Here is a 15,831-nt window from a genome sequence, read left to right on the forward strand (position 1 = left end):
AATCATCTCCATTTATAGACAGCCTAGGGTTTCACATACTTTCTCCAACCAACACTCCAACACTTTAATGGGATTTGTTCGACCAATACATGCAGAAAACTAGCCTAATAAAGAGAGTTCACATACTTTTTCTTGCTACTGTAGATTGTTTACTTTTATTTATACACTGTGTGTGTGTGTGTGTGTGTGTGTGTGTGTGTGTGTGTGTGTGTGTGTGTGTGAGTGTGTGTGTGTGTGTGTGTGTGTAGATTTCTGGCACTATAGTAGATAAGAGCGGTCGGACTCTCTCGGGTCAGACAGGTGAAGCGTTCGTCATCAGTTTGTCTCACATTAAACCGTTGTGGTGAGTCAGACAGTTTAAGGGATAGTTTACCAGAAATTATATTTACTCAGCCTCATGTTGTTCCAAACCTGAATGACTTATCTTCTGTTTAGTAGAATGTTCACGCTGCTCTTTTATAATACTTCTATGGTGTTTTATGTGAGCTCACTGCACACCGATCATCTTTTGTGTCCCACATGAGGGTGAATAAATGATGATGTATTTACAGATTTTTATTTTGTAAAATGAAGTGTTTCTCTTTCTCTGTCCTAGCATTGGTTTGAATTGTGCTCTGGGTGCATCTGAAATGCGTCCGCTTATTGAAGCGATAGGAAAGAGCACTGGAGCTTTCGGCCATCTGTTACCCAAACGCAGGTGAGACACTGTTATTGCATCATACCATACTACTATTTCTGCAATATCACGGCTAATAATAATAAAAAATGTTTTTATGTTTTACACAAAATGTTATGTTTAATTACAAAAATGTGTAGGATTTTAATGTGAAGTATGAGCTAGATATAGATATATAGACCGCTATAATGTAACTCCGACACTGTTACATTCATAAACGCACTTGCTGGAAAATGATGATATACGATGCAAAACAATCTCTAGAATTTTTTTTACAGTATGTAATATAAGTCTCAGATGTCCCCAGAATGTGTGTGTGAAGTTTCAGCTCATAATACCCCACGGATCATTTATTATATCATGTTATAAACGCCTCTTTTGGGTGGAATCAAAACACGCTTGATTTCGTGTGTGTCTCTTTAAATGCAAATGAGCTGCTGCTGCTCCCCGCCCCCTTTCAGGAAGAGGGCTGTGCCTTTACAGCTCCTGCGGTTTGTCGGTTACTATAGCAACAACAGAACAGAACTAATATGACTGACAGCGTAAATACCAGAGTTCAGACAGGACTGGGAAGAGAAATCGCCCGGATTTTACATAACTGCCCAAAAGTTGAGCTGGGGCGTTCGCTGTCCTTTTCTGCATATCGCAGCGCTGTTTTGTGGTCCGTTCTGCATAACGCACCGCTCATTTTAGCTTATCTTGGCCCGCTTCACGGCCGACCCACCGCCCGCTCGATGGCCAGTCTGCTCCTGTTCGCCCTCAAAGTGCGCCGCCCACCGGAAAATGCCCGGTATGCCAGATCACCAGTCCAGCTTGTCCGCTGCGTCTTCAGTGTCTCTGATGCGAGAGTTCATGAAGACTCTTTTGTTCACTTCTACAGCAACAACAGACACTAATGAGACATTATTCTTCTCACTGTATCTTCTCCAGGACTGTGTGTCCATCACTCAGGGGAGGAGCTATTATAACAGGGCGGAGTCAGTCACCAGTTGTGGGCGTGGCCTGATCTAACATTTTGACACTGTTTTTGATGAATAGAAATATAAGAAAGACTTTTATCATTGTAGGGTGTTTGTGTACACACACTGTCAACTCATATTTATGTACAAACACCATGTAAAAGTGAGTTTTGCATGTATGTTTGTATGTTTTTTAACCATATGTTGTTCTATAGGTCTGCCAAATACATTTGGAGGGTACGACGAGACCCCTGATGTCACGGGCGCACATTTAAAGGTGACCCAAAAATCATTATAAAGATTACATTCATTGAAACTCTGTTGGAGTTTTGGGCTGTGCTCACAATATTTCACACTCCAATTTAAAAGCTCACCAAAAAGACTTTCATAATTAATTATTCATAATTAATATATTGTGTGTGTTTATAATCTTATAATAAACATAAATAAAATAAAAAAAAAGCTTGTTGTCCTAACTTTGTAAACCTGTGATTCTGAAACTTAAAGTCTTCCACTAGGTGGCAGTAAGCACTAGAAAAAACTATATCCACCATCACAATACACAGATGTGAACTGTAGGGGCGCTCTAACACATTATACCCCTCACAGATGTGAACTGTAGGGGCGCTCTAACACATTATACCCCTCACAGATGTGAACTGTAGGGGCGCTCTAACACATTTTACCCCTCACAGATGTGAACTGTAGGGGCGCTCTAACACATTATACCCCTCACAGATGTGAACTGTAGGAGGCGCTCTAACACATTTTACCCCTCACAGATGTGAACTGTAGGGGCGCTCTAACACATTATACCCCTCACAGATGTGAACTGTAGGGGGCTCTAACACATTATACCCCTCACAGATGTGAACTGTAGGGGCGCTCTAACACATTATACCCCTCACAGATGTGAACTGTAGGGGCGCTCTAACACATTATACCCCTCACAGATGTGAACTGTAGGGGGCTCTAACACATTATACCCCTCACAGATGTGAACTGTAGGGGCGCTCTAACACATTATACCCCTCACAGATGTGAACTGTAGGGGCGCTCTAACACATTATACCCCTCACAGATGTGAACTGTAGGGGCTCTAACACATTATACCCCTCACAGATGTGAACTGTAGGGGCGCTCTAACACATTATACCCCTCACAGATGTGAACTGTAGGGGGCTCTAACACATTATACCCCTCACAGATGTGAACTGTAGGGGCGCTCTAACACATTATACCCCTCACAGATGTGAACTGTAGGGGGCGCTCTAACACATTATACCCCTCACAGATGTGAACTGTAGGGGCGCTCTAACACATTTACCCCTCACAGATGTGAACTGTAGGGGGCTCTAACACATTATACCCCTCACAGATGTGAACTGTAGGGGGCGCTCTAACACATTATACCCCTCACAGATGTGAACTGTAGGGGGCACTAACACATTTTACCCCTCACAGATGTGAACTATAGGGGGCACTAACACATTATACCCCTCACAGATGTGAACTGTAGGGGGCTCTAACACATTATACCCCTCACAGATGTGAACTGTAGGGGGCTCTAACACATTATACCCCTCACAGATGTGAACTGTAGGGGGCACTAACACATTATACCCCTCACAGATGTGAACTGTAGGGGGCGCTCTAACACATTATACCCCTCACAGATGTGAACTGTAGGGGCGCTCTAACACATTATACCCCTCACAGATGTGAACTGTAGGGGGCGCTCTAACACATTTTACCCCTCACAGATGTGAACTGTAGGGGCGCTCTAACACATTTTACCCCTCACAGATGTGAACTGTAGGGGGCGCTCTAACACATTTTACCCCTCACAGATGTGAACTGTAGGGGGCGCTCTAACACATTTTACCCCTCACAGATGTGAACTGTAGGGGCGCTCTAACACATTTTACCCCTCACAGATGTGAACTGTAGGGGCGCTCTAACACATTTTACCCCTCACAGATGTGAACTGTAGGGGCGCTCTAACACATTATACCCCTCACAGATGTGAACTGTAGGGGCGCTCTAACACATTATACCCCTCACAGATGTGAACTGTAGGGGCGCTCTAACACATTATACCCCTCACAGATGTGAACTGTAGGGGGCGCTGTAACACATTATACCCCTCACAGATGTGAACTGTAGGGGCGCTCTAACACATTTTACCCCTCACAGATGTGAACTGTAGGGGGCGCTCTAACACATTATACCCCTCACAGATGTGAACTGTAGGGGGCTCTAACACATTATACCCCTCACAGATGTGAACTGTAGGGGCGCTCTAACACATTATACCCCTCACAGATGTGAACTGTAGGAGGCGCTCTAACACATTATACCCCTCACAGATGTGAACTGTAGGGGGCGCTCTAACACATTATACCCCTCACAGATGTGAACTGTAGGAGGCGCTCTAACACATTATACCCCTCACAGATGTGAACTGTAGGGGGCGCTCTAACACATTATACCCCTCACAGATGTGAACTGTAGGAGGCGCTCTAACACATTATACCCCTCACAGATGTGAACTGTAGGGGGCGCTCTAACACATTATACCCCTCACGGATGTGAACTGTAGGGGGCGCTCTAACACATTATACCCCTCACGGATGTGAACTGTATGGGGCGCTCTAACACATTATACCCCTCACAGATGTGAACTGTAGGGGGCGCTGTAACACAGATGTGCTCGTCCATAGACATTCAGTCTAATGTTCAGTTCAAGCAACACCCTCATTATTTCATTGAATATCTCGGCCTCTGAGTGGACTACAAGCTCAATCTAGGGGTCATTAGAAAGTTGAGATGATTTAAATCATTTTATTATCAATAGATTAAAACATATTTTCTGATGATGTGTTTAGCATGCTTTTCATTCTGGATGGCATATTTTGTTCTGGACATCATAGATATAACATTGGATTATTCACACAAGTAAGTTCACAGACATGTAAACAATGGCTCATTCTCTAGTAAACTTCCTAAAGTAAAAGCAGATATAAAGTTTGTAGCTATTTGTGGCTGACAGCAGCGGTGATCAGAGCATAAATGAGACGTTTGTATTTGATGACTTACAGAAATCATATTTCACTTTGTGATTCCTTACCACACTGATTTTGTGAGAAAACTACACACACAGACATACAAACTACACGCACAAACGCACATACAAACCACACGCACAAACGCACGCAGAAACCCACGCACAAACGCACGTACAAACTACGCACGCACATACAAACCACATGCACAAACTACGCACGCACAAACGCACATACAAAACAAACGCACATACAAACCACACGCACAAACGCACATACAAACCACACGCACAAACTACGCACGCACATACAAACCACACGCACAAACGGACGTACAAACTACGCACGCACAAACTACGCACGCACATACAAACCACACGCACAAACTATGCACGCACAAACCGCACGCACAAACGCACATACAAACCACACGCACATACAAACCACACGCACAAACGCACATACAAAACAAACGCACATACAAACCACATGCACAAACGCACATACAAACCACATGCACATACAAACCACACGCACAAACGCACATACAAAACAAACGCACATACAAACCACATGCACAAACGCACATACAAACCACACGCACATACAAACCACACGCACAAACGCACATACAAACCAAACGCACATACAAACCAAACGCACATACAAACCACACGCACAAACTACGCACGCACATACAAACCACACGCACAAACGCACATACAAACCACTACGCGACAAACTACGACGCGACATTACAAAACCACACGCACAAACGCACATACAAACCACACGCACAAATCTACGACGCACATACAAACCACACGCACAAACTCACGACGCACAAACCGCGACGCACTAAACGCACATACAAACCACACGCACATACAAACCACACGCACAAACGCACATACAAAACAAACGCACATACAAACCACATGCACAAACGCACATACAAACCAAACGCACATACAAACCAAACGCACATACAAACCACACGCACAAACTACGCACGCACATACAAACCACACGCACAAACGCACATACAAACCACACGCACAAACTACGCACGCACATACAAACCACACGCACAAACGCACATACAAACCACACGCACAAACCGCACGCACAAACGCACATACAAACCACACGCACATACAAACCACACGCACAAACGCACATACAAAACAAACGCACATACAAACCACATGCACAAACGCACATACAAACCAAACGCACATACAAAACAAACGCACATACAAACCACACGCACAAACGCACATACAAACCAAACGCACATACAAACCAAACGCACATACAAACCACACGCACAAACTACGCACGCACATACAAACCACACGCACAAACGCACATACAAACCACACGCACAAACTACGCACGCACATACAAACCACACGCACAAACTACGCACGCACAAACTACGCACGCACAAACTACGCACGCACATACAAACCACATGCACAAACTACGCACGCACAAACCGCACGCACAAACGCACATACAAAACAAACGCACATACAAACCACACGCACAAACTACGCACGCACAAAACGCACGCACAAACGCACATACAAACCACACGCACAAACGCACATACAAACCGCACGCACAAACTACGCACGCACAAAACGCACGCACAAACGCACATACAAAACAAGCGCACATACAAACCACACGCACAAACGCACATACAAACCACACGCACAAACTACGCACGCACATACAAACCACACGCACAAAACGCACGCACAAACGCACATACAAAACAAACGCACATACAAACCACACGCACAAACTACGCACGCACAAACCGCACGCACAAACGCACATACAAAACAAACGCACATACAAACCACACGCACAAACTACGCACGCACAAACGCACGCACAAACTACGCACGCACAAAACGCACGCACAAACGCACATACAAAACAAACGCACATACAAAACAAACGCACATACAAACCACACGCACAAACGCACGTACAAACCACACGCACAAACTCACGTACAAACCACACGCACAAACGCACGTAGAAACCACACGCACAAACTACGCATGCACAAACCGCACGCACAAACGCACATGCACAAACTACGCACGCACAAACGCACATACAAACCAAACGCACATACAAAACAAACGCACATACAAACCACACGCACAAACGCACATACAAACCACACGCACAAACGCACATACAAACCACACGCTCAAACGCACGTAGAAACCACATGCACAAACTACGCATGCACAAACGCACATACACGCGCGCACAAACACACATACGCACGCACGCACAAACACACGCGCAAACTGCACACACACACACACACACAAACATACGCGCGCACGCACAAACTACACACAGACAACGGACAAACTACACACACATACTCGCACACAAACTACACACACACACAAACATACGCGCGCACGCACAAACTACACACAGACAACGGACAAACTACACACACATACTCGCACACAAACTACACGCACAAACTACACACACTCACAAACATACACGCGCACAATTAATATGACTTGTCATATATTTATCTGCTATTTAGGTGCTATGTGACTTATTTTTATATCAAATTCTACCCCATTACCTCTAGGGGGCGCTCATTGTCTTTGCAATTTGCTTTGAGGCCTTATTTTGTTATTTTCAGTAACATAAATGCAGCAGTGATGGTATCTCTGAAAAGCTCAGATTCTGAGCTTTATGATGATGTCACATGCCAGACTTCTGTAGAAGACTTTAATGTTTTAAGCGTTTAACCATTTTGTGATATAGCGCCCCCCCCCCCCCCATTTGGTTTAAGGGGTTAATCATTGCATTACAATATTTCTGCACTTATTTAAATTTCCATATAAAATAGATTTATAAAGGATTTGACATGTGTTATCAGTGTCATGAGAAATAAATGATTATTGTATAATGCTAAATGTTATTGTGTGTGTGTGTGCGGCAGGAGTTTGCTGTGGACGGTTTGGTGAATGTTGTTGGCGGCTGCTGTGGAACGACGCCGGAGCACATCCGGTGTGTGAACGTTACTATCGAGTGTGTCTTGATGTGGTGATCTCTGAATTAAAGTGTGTGTTTGTGTGTTTCAGGGCGATTGCTGACGGTGTCCGTCACGTCCAACCCAGAGTTCCTCCGAAAGACGTTTATAATGATCATATGCTGCTCTCAGGTAAATGCTATAATGCTATACAGGTGACGGATGTTTTAAAATCATTCTTGTTGTATTTTACTTAGTTTGTCTGTGTCTTTAGGTCTGGAGCCGTTCCGAATCGGTCCGTACACAAACTTCGTGAACATCGGAGAGCTGTAGCGTGGCGGATCACGCAAGTTTGCCAAACTCATCATGGCGGAAATTATGAGGTAAATCATGTAGCGCATAAAACTGTTCTGGCTTGAAGAGAACGTCTTGTTTTGCTCTTGTCAGCTGGTCATGATACATTGACCGGTAAGATGAAAGGCCATTTTTCACTTTTCGCTAGTGTAAATGCGGTTTATCACAGCTCCCCTCTCGGTTTGTTTTGTAAAATAATTTTTGGTTAAGAGATCCTCTTTCCACTTGATCATTGACACAGAATCCCTATTGTGTGTGTCTGTGGGGTGCACTAGGGTTGGCACAATCGATTATGTTGGTAATAGATTAATCTTAACAATTATTCTGCAGATTAATCAACAATTATTATGACGATTAATCTCGTAATCTAACAATTATTCTGATGATTAATCTCGTAATCTAACCATTATTCTGATGATTAATCTCGTAATCTAACCATTATTCTGATGATTAATCTCAGTAATCTAACAATTATTCTGATGATTAATCTCAGTAATCTAACCATTATTCTGATGATTAATCTCGTAATCTAACCATTATTCTGATGATTAATCTCGTAATCTAACAATTATTCTGATGATTAATCTCGTAATCTAACCATTATTCTGATGATTAATCTCGTAATCTAACCATTATTCTGATGATTAATCTCATAATCTAACCATTATTCTGATGATTAATCTCGTAATCTAACCATTATTCTGATGATTAATCTCGTAATCTAACAATTATTCTGATGATTAATCTCGTAATCTAACCATTATTCTGATGATTAATCTCGTAATCTAACAATTTTTCTGACGATTAATCTCGTAATCTAACCATTATTCTGATGATTAATCTCGTAATCTAACAATTATTCTGATGATTAATCTCGTAATCTAACCATTATTCTGATGATTAATCTCGTAATCTAACCATTATTCTGATGATTAATCTCGTAATCTAACAATTATTCTGATGATTAATCTCGTAATCTAACCATTATTCTGATGATTAATCTCGTAATCTAACAATTTTTCTGACGATTAATCTCGTAATCTAACCATTATTCTGATGATTAATCTCGTAATCTAACAATTATTCTGATGATTAATCTCGTAATCTAACCATTATTCTGATGATTAATCTCATAATCTAACAATTATTCTGATGATTAATCTCGTAATCTAACCATTATTCTGATGATTAATCTCATAATCTAACAATTATTCTGATGATTAATCTCGTAATCTAACCATTATTCTGATGATTAATCTCGTAATCTAACCATTATTCTGATGATTAATCTCGTAATCTAACCATTATTCTGATGATTAATCTCGTAATCTAACAATTATTCTGATGATTAATCTCGTAATCTAACCATTATTCTGATGATTAATCTCGTAATCTAACAATTATTCTGATGATTAATCTCATAATCTAACCATTATTCTGATGATTAATCTCGTAATCTAACCATTATTCTGATGATTAATCTCGTAATCTAACAATTATTCTGATGATTAATCTCATAATTTTAACAATTATTCTGACGATTAATCTCGTAATCTAACCATTATTCTGACGATTCTCGTAATCTAACAATTATTCTGATGATTAATCTCGTAATTTTAACAATTATTCTGACGATTAATCTCGTAATCTAACCATTATTCTGACGATTAATCTCGTAATCTAACCATTATTCTGACGATTAATCTCGTAATCTAACAATTATTCTGACGATTAATCTCATAATCTTACATTATTCTGACGATTAATCTCATAATCTAACAATTATTCTGACGATTAATCTCGTAATCTAACCATTATTCTGACGATTCTCGTAATCTAACAATTATTCTGATGATTAATCTCGTAATCTAACAATTATTCTGACGATTAATCTCATAATCTAACAATTATTCTGATGATTAATCTCGTAATCTAACAATTATTCTGACGATTAATCTAACCATTATTCTGACGATTAATCTCGTAATCTAACAATTATTCTGACGATTAATCTAACCATTATTCTGACGATTAATCTCGTAATCTAACATTATTCTGACGATTAATCTCGTAATCTAACATTATTCTGACGATTAATCTAACACTTATTCTGACGATTAATCTCGTAATCTAACCATTATTCTGACGATTAATCTCGTAATCTAACAATTATTCTGACGATTAATCTCGTAATCTAACATTATTCTGACGATTAATCTCGTAATCTAACCATTATTCTGACGATTAATCTCGTAATCTTACATTATTCTGACGATTAATCTCGTAATCTAACCATTATTCTGATGATTAATCTCGTAATCTTAACAATTATTCTGACGATTAATTTCGTAATCTAACCATTATTCTGACGATTAATCTCGTAATCTTACATTATTCTGACGATTAATCTCGTAATCTAACCATTATTCTGACGATTAATCTCGTAATCTAACATTATTCTGACGATTAATCTCGTAATCTAACCATTATTCTGACGATTAATCTCGTAATCTTACATTATTCTGACGATTAATCTCGTAATCTAACCATTATTCTGACGATTAATCTCGTAATCTAACATTATTCTGACGATTAATCTCGTAATCTAACATTATTCTGACGATTAATCTCGTAATCTTACATTATTCTGACGATTAATCTCGTAATCTTACATTATTCTGACGATTAATCTCGTAATCTTACATTATTCTGACGATTAATCTCGTAATCTTACATTATTCTGACGATTAATCTCAGTAATCTTACATTATTCTGACGATTAATCTACGTAATCTTACATTATTCTGACGATTAATCTCGTAATCTAACATTATTCTGACGATTAATCTCGTAATCTAACCATTATTCTGACGATTAATCTCGTAATCTAACCATTATTCTGACGATTAATCTCGTAATCTAACAATTATTCTGACGATTAATCTCGTAATCTAACCATTATTCTGATGATTAATCTCGTAATCTAACAATTATTCTGACGATTAATCTCGTAATCTTAACAATTATTCTAAAAATTATTCTGATTAATCTCGTAATCTTAACAATTATTCTAAAAATTATTCTGACGATTAATCTCGTAATCTAAAAATTATTCTGACGATTAATCTCATAATCTAAAAATTATTCTGATGATTAATCTCGTAATCTAACAATTATTCTGATGATTAATCTCGTAATCTTAATTATTCTAAAAATTATTCTGACGATTAATCTCGTAATCTAACAATTATTCTGATGATTAATCTCGTAATCTTAACAATTATTCTAACAATTATTCTGACTATTAATCTCGTAATCTAACAATTATTCTGATGATTAATCTCGTAATCTTAACAATTATTAAAAAAATTATTCTGACGATTAATCTCGTAATCTAACAATTATTCTGACGATTAATCTCGTAATCTAACAATTATTCTGACGATTAATCTCGTAATCTAACAATTATTCTAAAAATTATTCTGACGATTAATCTCGTAATCTAACAATTATTCTGACGATTAATCTCGTAATCTAACAATTATTCTAAAAATTATTCTGACGATTAATCTCGTAATCTAACAATTATTCTGATGATTAATCTCGTAATTTTAACAATTATTCTAAAAATTATTCTGACGATTAATCTCGTAATATAACAATTATTCTGACGATTAATCTCGTAATCTAACAATTATTCTGACGATTAATCTCATAATCTAACAATTATTCTGACGATTAATCTCATAATCTAACAATTATTCTGATGATTAATCTCGTAATCTAACAATTATTCTGACGATTAATCTCGTAATCTAACAATTATTTTGACGATTAATCTCGTAATCTAACAATTATTCTGACGATTAATCTCAATCTAACAATTATTCTGACGATTAATCTCATAATCTAACAATTATTCTGATGATTAATCTCGAAATCTAACAATTATTCTGATGATTAATCTCGTAATCTAACAATTATTCTGATGATTAATCTCGAAATCTAACAATTATTCTGATGATTAATCTCGTAATTTTAACAATTATTCTAAAAATTATTCTGACGATTAATCTCGTAATCTTAACAATTATTCTGATGATTAATCTCGTAATCTAACAATTATTCTGACGATTAATCTCGTAATCTAACAATTATTCTGACGATTAATCTCATAATCTAACAATTATTCTGACGATTAATCTCATAATCTAACAATTTTTCTGATGATTAATCTCGTAATCTAACAATTATTCTGACGATTAATCTCGTAATCTAACACTTATTCTGACGATTAATCTCGTAATCTAACAATTATTCTGACGATTAATCTCGTAATCTAACAATTATTCTGACGATTAATCTCGTAATCTAACAATTATTCTGATGATTAATCTCATAATCTAATGATTATTCTAACAATTAGTCTGCCGATTAATCTCGTAATCTGAGAAATGTATAACTCTGATTGCATAAAGTGGTCGAGGTAAAGTCACAGTTGGCTAAAATGTGTTAATTAAGTTTTGATGCACTGATTGAATAATGAGAACAGTTGTGCAAACAATATCAAAGCCAACAGACACCAAAGCAGATCTATAATATAAACATTTATATAGTTCACGCTGACAGAGATTGGCTTCTCCAGGTGTGCCCAACTTTATTTGTTCAAATGCACGACTTTTTCTTTAACGAGTTCAACATGATCTAGACAAATATTAGACAACAGACCATGGAAATTAAATATTTTGTCTTTTCAGAAACAATGTCTACTCGTTTATTGATGTTAAAAATGTAATATTTTATGGAGATATTTAAGCGATTTATTCCGTGTGTGTAGGAGGCGCTGAGTATCGCTAAAGCTCAGGTGGAGATGGGCGCTCAGGTTCTGGACATTAACATGGATGAGGGGATGCTGGACGGGCCGACTGCCATGACCCGCTTCTGTAACCTCATCGCATCTGAGCCCGACATCTCCAGGGTGGGTGGATATTCCACAGAATTAGCTGTTCAGCTGTACTAGATCAGACCCTGACCTTTAACCTCTGACACGTGCTCCAGGTACCCCTGTGTATCGACTCGTCCAACTTTGCGGTGATAGAGGCGGGCTTAAGTGTTGCCAGGGAAGTGTATCGATCAACAGCATCAGCCTCAAAGAAGGCGAGGAAGACTTCCTGCTACGGGCCAGACAGGTCCGGCGCTACGGTGCCGCTGTGGTTGTCATGGCGTTTGATGAGGAGGGGCAGGTGGGTAATTAGGCTTTTTTTTTTATTGACAGATCCAAAAAGCAACTATCGGCACCGATTTAATGGTAAAAATGTATTGTATATGTATTGCTCCGGCCACAGAGGATGATGAGCGTTTGCGGCGGCAGCTCCGAGACTTTGGAACGAGCTTCCATTGGTCATAAAATCATCTCCGTCTCTATTCTCTTTCCAGGTGGCCTTAAAAACGGATTTATTTTCCCTAGCTTTTAATTAATTGCATTATAAATTGCACTAGGTCAATTTGATCTTATCCTGTTTGTATTGGTTTTAAATGCTTGTTTGCATTCTTAAGATGCACGTATGTGCTTTTATTTATTTATTTATATTTAACTCCATGTACAGCACTTTGGTACCCAGTGTGGTTTTTGAAAGTGCTCTATAAATAAAATTGAGTTGAGTTGAGGAACATGATGGAATATATAATAAAAAGATCTGCATCTATCAGTATAGATTTTGCTGATAACTGATAGATTCAAAAAGCAGCTATCATTTCTGATTAATCAATAAAACCGATATATCGGTCTACCTCGATCTCAGATATGTAATGTTAGATTTCTCCTGTGAAAGAGGAACATGGAGAAAAAATAAACTATTGGCATACATTTTTGCAGATAACCGATAGATTCAAAAAGCAACTATCGGCACTGATTAATCGGTATAACCGATCTATCGGTCGATCTCGGACATGTAATGTTAGAATCCTCCAGCGCCGGCCACAACGGAACACAAAGAAATATATAAATAAAAACTATCTGTAACTATTAGCATAGATTTTTACCGTTAACCGATAGTCCCAAAAAGCAACTATCGGCACTGATTAATCGGTAAAACCGATATATCGGTCTTCCTCTATTTCAGACCTGTAGTGTTAGAATCCTCCAGTAACGGCCACAGAGGAACATGGTGGAATAATTACAAAAAAAAGATCTGTATCTATTAGTATATATTTTTGCGATAACCGATAGTCCCAAAAAGCAACTATCGGCACTGATTAATCGGTAAAAACGATATATCGGTCTACCTTGATCTCAGACATGTAATGTTGGAATAATCCAGTGCCAGCCACAAAGGAATGCAGAGGAATAATAACAAAAAAAGATCTGCATCTATTAGTATTGATTTTTGCCGATAACCGATTGTTTCAAAAAGCCACTATCGGCACTGATTAATCGGTAAAACCGATATATCGGTCTACCTCGAGCTCAGACAGGTAATGTTTGAATACTCCAGCGCCAGACACAAAGGAATGCAGAGGAATAAAACAACAAACTATCAGCATATATTTTTGCAGATAACTGATAGTCCCAAAAAGAAACTATCGGCACTGATTAATGGGTAAAACCGATATATCGGTCTACCTCGATCTGAGACATGTAATACTAGAATCCTCCAGTCCATAGAGGAATATGATGGAATATATATAAAAAAGATCTGCATCTATCTGCATATATTTTTGCAGATAACTGATAGTCCCAAAAAGCCACTATCGGCACTGATTAATCGTTTAAACCGATATATCGGTCTACCTCGATCTCAGACTTGTCATGTTTTACTAGGCGACAGAAACAGATGAGAAGGTGAGGATCTGCTCAAGAGCGCTTCACCTCCTCATCAGCAAGGTGGGCTTCAACCCAAATGACATCATCTTTGACCCCAACATCCTGACCATTGGCACAGGCATGGATGAGCACAGCATGTATGCCATCAACTTCATCAGAGCCACGAGACTTTTAAAGGTTTGCCTGAGAAATCACAACATATTTCTGGAGTTTGCTTCCCTTTACAAGATAAATGCGTGGCGGTGTGTTATTCTGTCTGTCTGTTTGTGCCTGTAGGAGAGTTTGCCGGGTGCTCGGGTCAGTGGAGGTCTTTCTAACCTCTCGTTCTCCTTCAGAGGGATGGAAGCCATCAGAGAAGCCATGCACGGAGCCTTCCTCTACCACGCCATTAAGGTGCGACCTCCATTACTGCTCAGTCTTTCAGTGAAACTCATGTTTACGGTCACTCATCATTTAAAGACAAGAATTCAACATGTCTTTGTGCAGGATGGGATGGATATGGGAATCGTGAATGCTGGCAGTCTGCCGGTGTATGACGACATTGATAAAGAACTTCTGCTGCTATGTGAGAACCTGATCTGGAACCGAGATCCAGAAGCCACTGAGAAACTGCTGCTGTATGCACAGGTTAGGCGAGTTCTGAGCGAGTATTGACACTGACTAGCACACCTGGAGTCGTGAGTTTGAATCCAAGGCGTGGTGAGTGATTCCAGCCAGGTCTTTATAGCAACCAAATTGGCCCGGTTGCTAGGGAGGGTAGAGTCACATGGGGTAACCTCCTCGTGGTAACTATAATGTGGTTCTCGCTCTCGGTGGGGCGTGTGGTGAGTTGTGCACGGATGCCGCGGAGAATAGCGTGATGCCTCCACATGCGCTACGTCTCCACGGTAACACACTCAAGTCACGTGATAAGATGCACGGAT

General features: G+C 39.3%; 1 protein-coding gene across 1 annotated transcript in view; it reads left to right on the forward strand.

Moving 5' to 3' along the window:
* mtr (5-methyltetrahydrofolate-homocysteine methyltransferase) overlaps positions 1–15,831 on the forward strand; it is a 38,396-nt gene that overhangs the window by 11,832 nt on the left and 10,733 nt on the right. The window contains 14 exon segments of the mRNA XM_052102688.1: positions 249–343; positions 596–674; positions 676–697; positions 1,851–1,912; positions 7,702–7,769; positions 7,844–7,923; positions 8,006–8,098; positions 8,101–8,114; positions 12,923–13,063; positions 13,144–13,183; positions 13,186–13,328; positions 14,906–15,085; positions 15,185–15,301; positions 15,395–15,535. Coding sequence (XP_051958648.1) covers positions 249–343; positions 596–674; positions 676–697; positions 1,851–1,912; positions 7,702–7,769; positions 7,844–7,923; positions 8,006–8,098; positions 8,101–8,114; positions 12,923–13,063; positions 13,144–13,183; positions 13,186–13,328; positions 14,906–15,085; positions 15,185–15,301; positions 15,395–15,535 — 1,275 coding nt within the window.

This window comes from Xyrauchen texanus, chromosome 33 (assembly GCF_025860055.1).
Source record: "Xyrauchen texanus isolate HMW12.3.18 chromosome 33, RBS_HiC_50CHRs, whole genome shotgun sequence".
Taxonomy (NCBI): domain Eukaryota; kingdom Metazoa; phylum Chordata; class Actinopteri; order Cypriniformes; family Catostomidae; genus Xyrauchen; species Xyrauchen texanus.